We start from the raw sequence: 15,663 nt of genomic DNA on the forward strand, positions 1-15,663 counted from the left end.
GTTAGATAAAGTTGCGTTCCTATAGGGAAAAGGTGCAGTGGGCTTACAACAAAGGAAAGAATTTATTACCTTAAGGATCTGAAGTTGTTAACACCAAGGCCACTACTTATTTTTTCTATATATCAACTACATTAATTAATACACTTCCAAAAATACAATACAGGGGATGTGGAAACTTGGCAGCAAGCAGTGGCTCAACAATGAAATCTACTAGTTTTATTTTAACAATTTCTAACTCTCCGAGAGGCTCTATACTATTTGAATATCTTAAACTTCCCATGCCTCTGGCAGTTGGGAGACTGTAAACAATCGTATGCGTAGCTGTAGGAGTCCAGGTAAACCTGTCAGGCAAGTTAGAGAGCCGTCTGAGGGGTTTGGATTGAAACACTCTTTATTATGCCCAGGAGGCTAATTAGCTAGAGCTCTAAGTTGATTTCCTTCAGAGAAAAGGTGGTCGGGGATAGCCACCCATTAATGTCAGAGGAGTTGGTGAAAGTCATGAAGCAGTAAAACAGACAGACTCTGGTTTTGGGGTAGACACTCAGGCAGGCCCAGAGGGGCACCCCTTGAGTTCTGGCTCGCCTTGCCCACCAGAACTCTCCCACATGACCTTGTCATGGGTGGGGACTCCCGTGCTGGGTCCCGGCAGTTTCTCTCCAGAATGAATTTTCTGATGCGATGTAAGGCTTCCATTTCCTCTAAAGGCCTTGCCACATACATCACATTTATAGTGTTTCTCTCCAGTATGAACCCTCTGATGAATTGCAAGTTGTCTGCTTCGAGTATAGCCACGGCCACATACATCACATTTATATGGTTTCTCTCCAGTATGAGTTCTCTGATGAACTGCAAGATAACACCTGGAACTGAAGACTTTGCCACAGAAAGTACATTTATGTGCTTTCTCATCTGTATGAACTGCTTGATGTGTATTTAAGGACGACCATGCAAGGAAACGTTTGTCACAGCTGTTACATTTAAAAGGTTTCTCTTCAGTATGAATTCTCCAATGAGATCCAAGTTGTCTCTTTTCAGTAAAACCACGGTCACATACAGCACACTTATAAGAATTCTCTCCTGTATGAATTCTCCGATGAATTCCAAGCTGTGACTTTCGAGTATAACCACGTCCACATATATCACATTTATACGGCTTCTCTCCAGTATGAATGATTTGATGAAGTGTACAGCTATCTTTGCGAGTAAAGGCCTTTCCACATACATCACATTTATACGGCTTCTCTCCAGTATGAACTCTACAATGAATTTCAAGGTGTGATTTTCGAGTATAGCCACAGCCACATACATCACATTTATAGGGTTTCTCTCCAGAATGAAGAATCTGATGAAGTGCATGGCTTTGTTTCCAAGTAAAGGCCTTTCCACACACATCACATTTATATGGTTTCTCTCCAGTATGACTTCTCCGATGAACTGCAAGGTAACATCTGGAAGTGAACATTTTGCCACACAAATTACATTTGGATGTTTTCTCATCTGTTTGAACTTCCTGATGTTTATTTAATGATGACAGTGCAAAAAAAAGTTTGCCACAGCTGTTACATTTGTAAGATTTCACTTCAGGATGAATTCTCCGATGAATTCTAAGTTGTCTCTTTCCAGTAAAGCCACAGCCACATATATCACATTTATAAGGATTCTCTCCAGTATGAACTATCTGATGAATTACAAGTTGTGACTGTTGAGAATAGCCATGGCCACACACATCACATTTATATGGTTTCTCCCCAGTATGAACTCTCTGATGAATTGCAAGTTGTCTGCTTCGAGTATAGCCACGGCCACATACATCACATTTATATGGTTTCTCTCCAGTATGAAGGATCTGATGAAGTGTGTGGCTTTCTTTGCGAGTAAAGGCCTGTCCACAGAGATCACATTTATATGGTTTCTCTCCAGTATGAAGGATCTGATGAAGTGCATGGCTTTCTTTTCGAGTAAAGGCCTTTCCACACACATCACACTTATATGGCTTCTCTCCAGTATGAACTCTCTGATGAATTCCAAGTTGTGCCTTTCGAGGATAGCCACGGCCACATATATCACATTTATACGGTTTCTCTCCAGTATGAGTTCTCCCATGATTTTGAAGGTGTGTCTGGTGCTTAAAGCTGTGACCACATACATCACATTTATATGGTCTCTCTCCAGTATGAACTCTCAGATGAATTTGAAGGGCTGCGTTCCGTTTAAAGCTGTGGCCACATACATCACATTTATATGGTTTCTCTCCAGTATGATTTGTCCGATGAACTGCAAGGCTATTATTTTCATTAAAGGCCTTGCCATATATGTCAGCTTTATATGGTTTTCTTCCTGTATGGATTTTTTGATGTCTAGTGTGTTCTGAGTCCTGAAGAATGGTTATGCCACACTCATTACTTTTGTAAGATTTTTTCTTGTGTACTTCTGGGTCTGGGGCCTGTTCTGAGGGATGCATAACAGCACTCTCACGTTTATGACAAATGCCTTTGTGGACACTACGAGTTCTCTGAGTTGGCAAACCTGAGGGGCTACTGTTGATATTCATCACAACTTGACTACATTCAAAAATTGTCCCTTCAGACTGAAGCATCTGCAATTCATCATGAAAGCTTGATCCGAGCCTTTCAATAGGCTTATCTCCTGCATCATTTCTACTCTGATGATCTCTTCCATCAGTGAAATTTTTGATATAGGATATAAATATTCCATTGTCTCTTCTTTCATCATCTGTCCACAGATTCTCAAAACCATGCACAGTTTCCTGTATATTCCTCAGGAAATAATCTTTAATTTCATGGGTTTTGGCTCTTCCAAACATCACTCTTTGAAAAAGTTCTCCGTTTCCACTGTTTTCTTTTGCTTGTAATTTCATGGTCATATCTATACAAGACACATCTACAAGATATAAAGAACCACAGGTATCTGATTAATAACAATTCATAAATAAATTCTTTCATGTTGAACACATGATATTATACCAAAAGTCATACCCATCCTGAACAGTACTATGAATCTTCCCAATGATGAACTAAAAATATAAGGAACACTAAAGGAACAGAACTCTTTAAAAAAAAAAAAAAAAAAAAAAAAAGAGTGATTACATAGACAAATTAATTTTAGGGTAGCCAAGTTTCAAAGACACAATCAGAAAACATTCATTTTATGCAAACCCATGTCACGTCTCAAAGAAAAAGATCTTTCCCATCATGATCTCAAAGCTCATTCTACTTGGTACTACACACACTTCTGTCTCATAATTGAGGATAAAAAAAATATTAAAAATTCCATGGATTGGGGAGATTGGTGGGCTACAGTGCATGACATCACAAAGAGTCAGACAGGACTAAGCAACTGAGCAAGCAAGGATCAACAAGGCACTACACTGTAATGGTAAATAATCCAAAGGAAGCATTCTAACGAAAACTGTAAAACATAAATGGCAGTTGACAACTGTTCAACAAATACTGCATAGTGAAAATAAACAATTTGTTGAAATAGTCCCCTCTCCACCCCCATCACAAGGCTTATGAGATCTTAGTTCCCTGACCATGGATTAAACCCAGGATCACTGCAGTGAAAGTACTGAATCCTATCCACTGGACTGTCAGGGAATTCCCTAAAATAATTTAAAAAAAAATAAAAAATAAAAACACATTTATAAATACCTCTTATAAACCTATCAGTACATAGACATTCAAGCATTTTATGAGAAGCAGTTCATGTCCGTTATACTGTGTAAAACATAAAGACTGTCATCTTTAAATGACAAAGAATTAATAAATGAAACATTCTCTACTTAAATAGCAGCCATTCACTACAGCAATTGCCTATCTATACAGTATCCTTCACTTCTCGGTTCATCAGCTGCAAGATACATGTAAAGGAACAAGCTTTGGGGTGTTTCTTATGCTGAGAGGTAAAGAATCTGCGATAAAGAAGCAATATTATTTGAAAACTTATTAAATACAGTCAGAGACACTCTTCAGAACGAAAAGTAAACTAACAATAAACAAGATGTAATGTAGACAGAGACATGTCACAATAAGAAAGAGACAGGAAGTAAATACGTATTTTAAGCAAAAGTAACATTTGAGGCAAATTTCCTGATGGCCCAGTGGACAGCATTATACGCTTACACTGTAGGGGGTACAGATTCCATACCTAATGCAGACAGAAGATCCCGCCTGCCACAGTTTAGTTCATTCAGTTCAGTCACTCAGTCGTGTCCGACTCTTTGCAACCCCATGAATTGCAGCACACCAGGCCTCCCTGTCCATCACCAACTCCCGGAGTTCACCCAAACTCATGTGCATCAAGTCGGTGATGCAATCCAGCCATCTAATCCTCTGTCATCCCCTTCTCCTCCTGCCCCCAATCCCTCCCAGCATCAGAGTCTTTTCCAATGAGTCAACTCTTTGCATGAGGTGGCCAAAGTACTGGAGTTTCAGCTTTAGCATCATTCCTTCCAAAGAAATCCCAAGGCTGATCTCCTTTAGAACAGACTGGTTGGATCTTCTTGCAGTCCAAGGGACTCTCAAGAGGCTTCTCCAACACCACAGTTCAAAAACATCAATTCTTCGGCGCTCAGCTTTCTTCACAGTCCAACTTTCACATCCATACATGACCACAGGAAAAACCATAGCCCTGACTACACACACCCTTGTTGGCAAAGTAATGTCTCTGCTTTTGAATATGCTATCTAGGTTGGTCATAACATTCCTTCCAAGGAGTAAGCGTCTTTTAATTTCTTGGCTGCAATTACCATCTGCAATGATTTTTGAAGCCCCAAAAAATACAGTCTGATACTGTTTCTGCTACATGGCTCAGTAAAATAAAAAAAAAAAGTCACTTCTGCCCTTTCGGTAAAACAGTCAAAATTCTATGACACCTAAGAGCACTAATTACCTCAATTTTTCAAAGGTGGATTCACAGGGTTCATGTACACAACTCCGTGGCATATGAAAGTAATGAGCAAAGCAGGACTGAAACCCAGACCTACAGATTCATACATGCTCTTAACCACCAGGGCCCACTTGGGCAGAACAGATTACAAAAGGTTACAACAAACTTCAGGACTTTAAAAACATAAGGTCAAGTGAGTCACAAGAACTGATCTGTGTAACTAACAGCCTTATTCAGTCATCTCACCTATAAATGGTTTCCCAAGTACCACCCCCCCCCCCCACATATCAAGTCGTGTCCTGAAAATGTGGTTCAGTGGATGAGCACGGGTCATTTTGTACAGTATGAGCATGGACGGAAGGAACCTGGAGTCTGATTCATATATGCAAGACGGGGTCGAAGAGAAGATCTCAGAGTCCACTGTCCTTACAGGCTTCCTGAGTTACAATCACAGAAGATCCAAACCACATTCCTGTTACACACACCCCTGAAGGTTGTGGTAAAAGCAGTAACAACAGGAATAGCTGAGGGTTCTGAACAGGAAGACAGGTTGAAGGCAGCTCTGTGTAGGATCTGAGACACCAAATGCAATCCAAGATTGGCCATTCTCTTCCCTTCTTCCAATGAGGTCTCCCAAGTGCACCAAATAGGAAAAGAACCAGGCTGGCTCCAGGTATTACAGCTCTGGAGGTGTTACCATTGCTGGACATGGACCAAAAAGTAGACATCCCACGGTATCCAGCACAGAAGGGGGACAGAGAGGAATTAGATCCCTTTGAAACACCTCATCACATGCTCCCCAAAGTCAAGCAACAACATTGACAGGAGTGAAATGACACACTGCTACAGATCATAGAAAGACCTACTCTTTGGGACCTCTTTTCTTGGGGCCCACTTTCCATAAGCCTCTCTCCTTTTTCTTTTTAAATCACGTTTTTCATTTGTAAACAGCCACCTGTAAGTCAGAATTTTTTTTCCCTAGTAAAATGTAATTTTCACATAGGAGACAGATGGGCTCCACAATGGATATCTACAATATGTCACCCTTCTCTCTGCATTCCCTGAGATAAGAGATAGCTGGGCTCCAGTTGAGGAATCTATAGCCAACAAATACATGGTAAATAGCCAGTCTTTGTCTCTTACTTCAAGGGAATAATCATGCCAAGGACAAAGAAAGGAAAAAAACCTGTCTATTAACTGAGACACTACACATGTGCAGAAAGGTTGCTTGAGATCAAATCAGAGGAAAATTCAGGCCATAAGGAGTCTTACTTCTCCCAGAAGCCTTCACTTCGAGATACAGCTTGGTTAGGGTGTGCATTCACACCCCAGGGGAGGGGCCTGAGACAAATTAACCAGAGGAGACAAAGGAAGGTGACTGGCCCGAGGGGAGACAAAGACCTGGAAAACTGTACCTTTAAAAAGAATAGACACTTACCAAAGGTGGGCTCTCTCTCTGAGCTAGCCCATGTGCCTTTCTGCATGTACTTTTCCTTTCAATAAACATTTTCCTTTACTCTTTACCTTGTGCCTATTCATCTGAATTCTTTCTTGACTAGGCAGGCAAGACTACGGACCTTAGCCCTATCTGTTGGCTGCTGTGGTCCAATGGTCAAGACTCTTGGTCTGGGAAACAAAGACCTTGCTTCCAGCTTCCACTCGCTTCCACTCATTGCTATGAGCATCCAAACTCAATTTCATTTCTCACACCTTTACTGAAAACACACATCTTACTTTCCTTAAGCAACCATGAACTGAGCTTTCTATTAGCATTTTCTAGATTGGTGAGCATAAATACCAGTGATCACTTCTAAAAACATTTGCTGTCTTATAGACAGCATCTCAGGGTAGCACCAAATATATTCATCAATAGTCCTAAATCTGAGTGCAATACAATAGAAGTATTACACAATGTGCATGATTCAAGACATGTCTTAATTAGATAAGCAAACATTAATACTAGATTTTTAACGTTGAATATTTCCCAAGTCATGTGAACCTGAAATTCATTTAGGTTAATATCTCTTGTAATTGATTTGTACACACTTAATTTTTTTTAAATTAATTTATTATTATTGACTTCACTGGGTCATCATCACTGCTCTGGCTTTCTCTTGTGTCAAGTGGGGACTACCCTCTAGTTGTGGTGAATGAGCTTCTCATTGTAGCTACTTCTCTTGTGGACCATGAGCTCTAGAGCACGTGGGCTTCAGTAGTGCTGGTGCATGGGCTTAGCTACTCTGCAGCATGTGGAGTCTCCCTGGACCAGGGATCAAACCCGTCTTCTGCACTGGCAGGCAGATTCTTTACCATTGAGACACCAGCAAAGCCCAAGTGCTTCCTTTCTTTTAAAGCCAATTAAGTAAGAGCTTATTTACAAATAAACCTCAGCAATATTATCCAAAATCAAAGACACACACTGAGACATGCATAAATCAGACAGATTTAAAATGTCTCTCTGACTCTTCTGAAGTTGGTATCATTCCCTCTCCCAGGGGATCGTGCCAAGCCAGCAACTGAAGCCACATCTCCTGCGTCTCCCACACTGGCAGGCAGCTTCTTTACCACTAGAGTCATCTGGGATCCCTGGTAAAGGTTAACTTCAAGCTTTTCTGTAGGCAGGGCTTTTAAGAAGCTAGCTGTTTTTATTCCATATGCAGAAAGAAATGGTTTTGTACTTTCAAAAAAATAAAGGAAAAATCATTTTAACCAGTTTTCTCCAGAATCTAAAGAATATTACAGCAATCCCTGTGTCAAAAAACTTATCTTCCCTTTCAATAGTCACAGTTTTATATCTAAAATACAGAGCAAACAGTGCTCAAATTGACTGTGATTAAACGGGGCAGATGCTTTTGAACTGTGGTGTTGGAGAAGACTCTTGAGAGTCCCTTAGACTGCAAGGAGATCCAATCAGTCCATTCTGAAGGAGATCAGCCCTGGGATTTCTTTGGAAGGAGTGATGCTAAAGCTGAAACTCCAGTACTTTGGCCACCTCATGCGAAGAATTGACTCATTGGAAAAGACTCTGATGCTGGGAGGGATTGGGGGCAGGAGGAGAAGGGGATGACAGAGGATGAGATGGCTGGATGGCATCACTGACTCGATGGACGTGAGTCTGAGTGAACTCCAGGATGGTGATAGACTGGGAGGCCTGGTGTGCTGCAATTCATGGGGTCACAAAGAGTCGGACACGACTGAGTGACTGAACTGAACTGAACTGGGGCAAATGGATGATAAAAATCATAGATTGTCCATCTGGAGAGATGTGGGCCTTCACTTGATCAGAAAAATCTGAAGGGGTAAAGAAACTTGCTAGAGTTGGGGCAGGATTGGGGGAAACTGGGCACCCCCTCCCCACTGAGAGACAGGGGAAGTTAGAAGGGGACTAGCTGATAGAGAGAGAGACAGAGGGGTAGGAGGGGTGAAAGGCCACAACAGAACAAAGATAACGGAGACAGAAAAGGCAGTAGGGAACACTGTTAGAGATGTGGGCCAGCTCAAGAGAGAGCCAACTTATAAAGTGAGGAGCTGATCAGCTAATACATAATTTGATATTGTAATATCCACAATCGTCCTCACTAATCACATAATTCTGTTTCCAGTTATAACTTCTCTCCAGACAATTTTAAGCTTGCTTTATGTACCTCATGTACTTCCCTGGTGGCACAGCTGGTAAAGAATCCCCATGCAATGTGGAAGACCTGGGTTCGATCCCTGGGTTGGGACGATCCCCTGGAGAAAGCAAAGGCTACCCACTCCAGTATTCTGGCCTGGAAAATTCCATGGACTCTATAGTCCATGGGGTCGCAAGGAGTCCGACATGACTGAGCGACTTTCCCTTTCAATTTATGTACCTCATGATAGGAGAGAGGAGGATCCAGCCTCTCATCCGGCATGGCATTCTTATCCTTTCTCAACGGGCAAGAGTCACAAATATTCAGTAACTTCTAAGGGTACAGCCCTCTTTAATTTAAGGTTCCAATTCTCACACCATCCAGTGAAGATGTCCCATGTATTAGCTAACTAGTAGAAAGGTGAATCATCCCATTAGGAAATAAAAACTTCAACCTTAACCTCTTTCTTCTTACAGAGTGGCATTTTTGTCTCACAAATACTGCTCACAGGGCCAATTAAAGTTTTGCCAGAAGTTGTCACTTTCGTCTCAGGTTCAAAGATTTGTTAACAAAATAAGCCACTCGTTCTGTAGAAATAAATAATACAAATACTTAAAGAATTATCAAGCTGACTTTCAATATGCTAACATTAAAAGAAAAGGTAAGCAGAAACAGCAGAAAATACATCACCAAATTGGGTTCTGACCAACATCCAGATTCAAACAGTGCTGGGAAGTCCCGGGACACAGCCCATCGGAAGACCCAGTGGGGAAAAGGTCCCAGGCAGCATGTTAGGGTCATGGGTGAGACTAAAAGATTGCAGTTTGGGGTTTCCGTTTATATTCCCAGGATGCTAACTGTTATCATCAGCAATCTGTGAGCAAATAGCACTTCTGCTTTTTGTTAATGCTCTTTGTTTGTCTTACAAAACCTATAACGTTGCTAAGCCTGGGGATGAGTAGGCCAGGGCACCTCCAAGGGCTCGACAATCTCAAGATTTGTCCCTTATCTTATCCCTCGTGCTGTAAGCCTTGCACTCACAGCAGGCAGTCAGGGCACTTACAGTCATGGCACTGTCCAGCCAGGTTAGAAGCAAGCTCAGAGGCCTGCTTTAGTGAGGACCTAGACCTTGTGCGTCCTGCTTTGCCAAGTGTAGAATCCCACCTCTTCTGTCAGCCAAGAAGTGATTTAAATTATAGACGGAATGAAAAATATTCACAATTTACTATCTGCATCCTACTGAATGCACAAGAAACAGTATAATACACAGTATAATATGCGGACACCTGGGCTTCCCCGGTGGTTCAAAGGTAAAGTATCCACCTGCCACACAGGAGATGCGGGTTCAACCCCTGCATGGGGAAGATCCCCCTGGACGAGGGCATGGGAACCCACTCTAGTACTCTGGCCGGGAGAATCTCATGGATAGAGGAGCCTGGAGGGCTATGGTCCACTGGGTTGCAAAGAGTCAGGCACGATTGTAGCAACTGAGCACACAGACATGCATGTATAGATCCTTTCCAAGAACTACTGAACCAAGAACACAGGTGTAGAAAACAGGGAATTGGATATTTTAAAGTTGGAAATCAGCTTTAAAAATACTCAAGCTATAGAGAAACTTGTGTATCACACACTGGGCAGAGCACCTGAAGAAAGGACAAGCTTATAGTCCTGATGCCAATCATGAAGCTTTTTTATCTCTGAATCAACAAGGCTGTAAACTCAGTCAAGCAAAACAGGGGCTGCCAAGAAACACAGAGGGAAAATGCAGAGATAACCCCAAACCAGATTCCAACTTCACAGGGAAGTCATCCTCACCCACAGACAGCAGGTTCCTGTAGGTCTCCACCATCACATCCTGGTACAAGGCCCTCTGAGCAGGGTCCAGGCATTCCCACTCCTCTGGAGTGAACTTGATGTCCACATCCTCGACGGTCAACTGTGTCTGAAATGAAAGCACATTTCACTAACAGGCACTGAGGAGGATTTTTATTTTCACACGAAATGAGAAGAGGTTAGAGAGATAAGGATCAATTCAGGTAATGTAATATTATGACAGATCCATTAAAAGCTACTTGGAACAAACTGTCAGTCTCTAATTTCCTGTTGTTTCATAAGACTATGACATCTTCCAATCAACATGAATTTGTCACTTCTGTGGAGAATACATGAAAAATATACAAATAAATTCAATCAGTGAGTTGTCTATGCAGAAGTGTTACACTCTACAAACTAAGTGACATTCACTATCTAGATGACTTACAGCAAAGACTGGTGTCTTCAGACAACAAAGTCCACATCGGTGTTAAAAGAACACACATTGTGGTGATGATGACATCATCACACTGATGACAGGTGTTCAACACTTCTGACACACTAAGCATTACTCTAAGACTTTACACAGACGAACTTAGAAGCAACATAACAGCACGTTAGAGAAAGATCTGTGTCCATTTGACTGGGGAGAAAACTCTTGTCAACATTCTAAGAAATCGCTCAGATCAAACAGTTAAGAAATGAGGCAACAGCATCTGAGATCAGGTGGTTAGGACTGACAACTGAACCTAAGGAATCAACGAGTTAAGTAACAGAGCAGGAAAGTGTATCCACAAAGAATTCTCTGAGAATACCTGAAATAACTTCAAGAAAGTTGATGTGCAATGGAGGTGAAGAACCCCAGATCTTTGTCAGCCAAGAAATGATGGACATGATAGATGGACAGAAAAGTTTCACAAATTAATTTGCTATCTACCTCCCTCTGAATGCACAGGGAACACTATAATATATAGTATAATACATATGTATCTGGTCTTCTGCGGAGGTTCAGCAGTAAAGAATCTGCCTGCAATGCAGATGACATAGTGTTGATATCCGCGTGGGGAAGATCCCCCTGGAGAAGGGCATGGCAACCCACTCCTGTATTCTTGCCTGGAGATTATTCCAGGGACAGAGGAGCCTGAAGGGCTATGGCCCATTGGGTCACAAAGAGTTGAACACAACTATAGGATAAATGGTCACTGTATAGGGTCACCCCCTCTTCGAACCAACCACACAATGTCAATAATCTTACTATTTCTATCATTCATGTGATGAGGAAGAAAAAACTTAAGGAAATGGAAAACACTTAAGATACAATTTCAACTGCTACAAAGCATAAAACATGTTTATGAGATGATGTTCTGTAATAAATCCATGGAATTACAGATTCATGCACTCACACATGCAAATGTAAACACACAACTGGTTGAAACAAGGAAGACCTGTCTTTATTTTTTCTTTCAATCCAAATACACTGAGTGTCAACGTGGGCCCCAAACTGGGAACACAGCAGTGAACATAATGGAGCTTACGGTCTAGCAGCCAGCCACCCAATTACATCCATAATTTTAACATTACTATTGCAACATGTGCTCTGAAACAGGCCTGGTGCTAAGAGAAGATTTATTGGAAAGTCTTGACATACATCGACAAATCAGACAAGGTCTCCGTGAGGAGGAAACACTTAGCATTGGCAAGGTGGGAAATGGAAGAATTGCAAGCAGAGAGAACAGCCTGAATGCCGGCTCTGAGGCACGAAGATATTTAGTGAACAGGAAGCCAGCCAGTCTAACTGGGACACAGGGAACAAAGAGGGGTGATGCCAGGTAGAGGCTGCTTTCTACAAGGTCTTTGGATTTAGGACTTTATTCCAAAAGTAACTGAAAGTTACTGAAGAATCTTCAAGAGGTAAATCAGAGGTTTAGATTTGCTTTTCAGAGCTCATTCTGCTGTGTAAGAAGGTTGCTGCTCCTTAGTCCCTTAGTCGTGTCAGATCTTTTTTTTTCTTTTCAAGCTAAAATACATCTTTATTAATCAAAATAAGAACCATTACAGTCAACACATTTTTTGCCAATGAGAAATGTTTGTTTATTCCCATAGCATAAAAATCCGTGCTTCAGGATTCAACGAACTCTTGGAAAGCGTTTTCTGCATCCTGCTGGTTATGAAAGCATTTTCCCTGCAAACAGCTTCGAGATCCTTGAAGTGGTGGGTGGTTGGCAAGAGGTCAGGTGAATGTGGTGGATGAGGCATAACTTCATAGCCCAATTCGTCCAACTTGTGAAAAGCTGGATGTGAGGTGGTGCCGTCGGGTGGTGGTGTGGAGAACGGGCCACTCTGCTCACCAATGCTGGCTGCAAGTGCTGCAGTTTTCAGTGCATCTGATTTGCCGAGCCTGCTTCTCAGATGTAATGCTTCTGCTAGGATTCAGAAAGCTGCGGTCAGACTGGCAGCAGACCACCAAACGGTGACAAAGGACCTTTTTTTTTTTTTTTTTTTTGGTACAAGTTTGGCTTTGGAAGGTGCTTTGGAGCTGCTTCTTGGTCCAGCCACTGAGCTGGTCATCACTGGTTGTTATATAAAATCCACTGTTCATCTCACATCACAATCTAATCAATAAATGTTTCACTGTTGCTGGGTAGAATAAAAGGTGACACTTCAAAACGACAATTTTTTTATATGCAATGAGGCATCCACTTATCAAGCTTTTTCACCTTTCCAATTTGCTTCAAATGCTGAATGACTGTAGAATGGTCAGCGTTGAGTTCTTCAGCAACTTCTCCTGTAGTTGTAAGAGGATCAACTTCGATGACGGCTCTCAATTGGTAATTGTCAGCTTCCAACGGCCAGTCACTACGCTCAGCTTCAAGGCTCGCATTTCCTTTGCAAGACGTCTGGAACCACCACTGCACTGTACATTGGTTAGCACTTCCTGCGCCAGATGTGTTGCTGATGTTGCGAGTTGTCTCCACTGCTTTACGACTCATTTTGAACTCAAATTTGCTTCTTGTTTAACATCATTTCCCTAGTCTGAAAACTTTATTATTGGTTCATTTTCCTATTGGTACAAAGTACAAATTTTCCTTTCTTCGTGTGTGTATGTCTCTTTTAATGGGTAATGCTGCTGCTGATGCTAAGTCGCTTCAGTTGTGTCCAACTCTGTGCGACCCCACAGACGGCAGCCCACCAGGCTCCTCCATCCCTGAGATTCTCCAGGCAAGAACACTGGAGTGGGTTGCCATTTCCTTCTCCAAGTCGTGTCAGATCTTTGCGACCTCATGGTAGCCCACCATGCTCCTCTGTTCATGGGACTTTCAGGCAAGAATACTAGAGTGGGTGGCCATTTCCTACACCAATGAGATGCCTTTGGACACATTCTGGGATGATACTCCCGTTTTCTTTTATTCATGTGTATTTCAGCATCTTTGGGACATTAAAAATGCATCAATTTGTACTTCAGTAATTTGTCTTCATTTAATGTATTTTAAAGTTCTTTATTTTGGTTTTTCTGGGTCTTTGTTGCTGTAAGCAGGCTTTCTGTATTTGCAGCTGCAGTGTACAGGCTTCTCATTGCAGTGGCTTCTCTTGTTTTGGAGCACAGGCTCCTGAGTATGTGGGTTTCATTACTTATGGCCGCCAGGCTCCAGAGCTCATGCTCAGTAGTTGTGGTACATGGGCGTACTTGCTCTGAGGCATCTTCCTGGACCTGGGATGGGACCCATGCACCGTACATTGGCAGGTACATTCTTATCCACTGTACTACCAGGGAACTCCTAAACATTATCTTATAGTACCTCAAAAAAATGAAAATACAATCAGAAAATAATATACCGTCGATTTATTCTACTTAGTATAAAAATAACTGTATTTACAAATAATATGAGGGCTTCCCTGGTGGCTCAGTGGTAAAGAATTCACTGGCCAATCCAAGAGACACAGGTTTGATCCCTGATCCGGTAAGATCCCACATGCCAAGGAGCAACTAAGCCCATGAGCCTCAATTTCTGAGCCAGAGCTCTAGAGCCCAGCAGGTGAAACTACTGAAGCCAGTGGGCTCTAGAGCCTGTGCTGTAAGATGAGAGAAGCCACCACAATGAGAAGTCCACACATTGCAACTCGAGAGTGGCCACCATTCGCCAGAACTAGATAAAAGCCACTGAAGCAATGAAGAGCCAGTACAGCAAAAAAATAAATTTAAATAGAGTAATATGATCTTATTCTTAATGTAAGGTTCACTTCAGTCGCTTAGCCATGTCTGACTCTTTGCGACCCCATGAACTGCAGCATGCCAGGCCTCCCTGTCGATCATCAACTCCCGGAGTCCACCCAAACCCATGTCCATTGAGTGGGTGATGCCATCCAACCATCTCATCCCCTGTTGTCCCCTTCTCCTCCTGCCCCCAATCTTTCCCAGCATCAGGGTCTTTTCAAATGAGTCAGCTCTTCCCATCAGGTGGTCAAAGTATTGGAGTTTCAGCTTCAACATCAGTCCTTCCAATGAACACTCAGGACTGATTTCCTTTAGGATGGACTGGTTGGATCTCCTTGCAGTCCAAGGGACTCTCAAGAGGCTTCTCCAACACCACAGTTCAAAAGCATCAATTCTTCGGCACTCAGCCTTCTTCACAGTCCAACTCTCACATCCATACATGACCACTGGAAAAACCATAGCCTTGACTAGACGAACCTTTGTTGGCAAAGTAATGTCTCTGCTTTTTAATATGGTGTCAAGGTTGGTCATAACTTTCCTTCCAAGGAGTAAGCATCTTTTAATTTCATGGCTGCAATCACCATCTGCAGTGATTTTGGAGCCCAGAAAAATAAAGCCTGACACTGTTTCCACTGTTTCCCCATCTATTTTTCATGAAGTGATGGGACTGGATGCCATGATCTTAGTTTTCTGAATGTTGAGCTTTAAGCGAACTTTTTCACTCTCTTCTTTCACTTTCATCAAGAGGCTCTTTAGTTCCTCTTCACTTTCTGCCATAAGGGTGGTGTCATCTGCATATCTGAGGTTATTGATATTTCTCCCGGCAATCTTGATTCCAGCTTGTGCTTCTTCCAGCCCAGCGTTTCTCATGACGTACTCTGCATATAACTCAAATAAGCAGGGTAACAATATACAGCCTTGACGTACTCCTTTTCCTATTTGGAACCAGTCTGTTGTTCCATGTCCAGTTCTAACTGTTGCTTCCTGACTAATGTTAGGTATGTAGTTATTAACAGAATCCAAAGTTTATCTTTTCATTCCATGACCAAATATTCCATCAAGATTAGGAAAGTTGGGGGAATTCCCTGTCAGTCCAGGGTTTAAGATCTCGTA

General features: G+C 42.1%; 1 protein-coding gene across 12 annotated transcripts in view; it reads right to left on the reverse strand.

Moving 5' to 3' along the window:
• Positions 1-501: 501 nt before the first annotated feature.
• Positions 502-15,663, reverse strand: part of LOC102414331 (zinc finger protein 665-like) — a 53,627-nt gene continuing 38,465 nt past the window's right edge. For all 12 annotated transcript variants that reach the window (XM_045163318.1, XM_045163311.1, XM_045163314.1 and 9 more), the window contains 2 exons: positions 10,341-10,467; positions 502-2,901 (listed from right to left, as the gene is read on the reverse strand). In XM_045163318.1, coding sequence (XP_045019253.1) covers positions 542-2,901; positions 10,341-10,467 — 2,487 coding nt within the window. In that variant the 3' untranslated portion in view covers positions 502-541. The remainder of the gene's footprint in view (positions 2,902-10,340; positions 10,468-15,663) is intronic.

This window comes from Bubalus bubalis, chromosome 18, assembly GCF_019923935.1.
Source record: "Bubalus bubalis isolate 160015118507 breed Murrah chromosome 18, NDDB_SH_1, whole genome shotgun sequence".
Classification (NCBI taxonomy): Eukaryota; Metazoa; Chordata; class Mammalia; order Artiodactyla; family Bovidae; genus Bubalus; species Bubalus bubalis.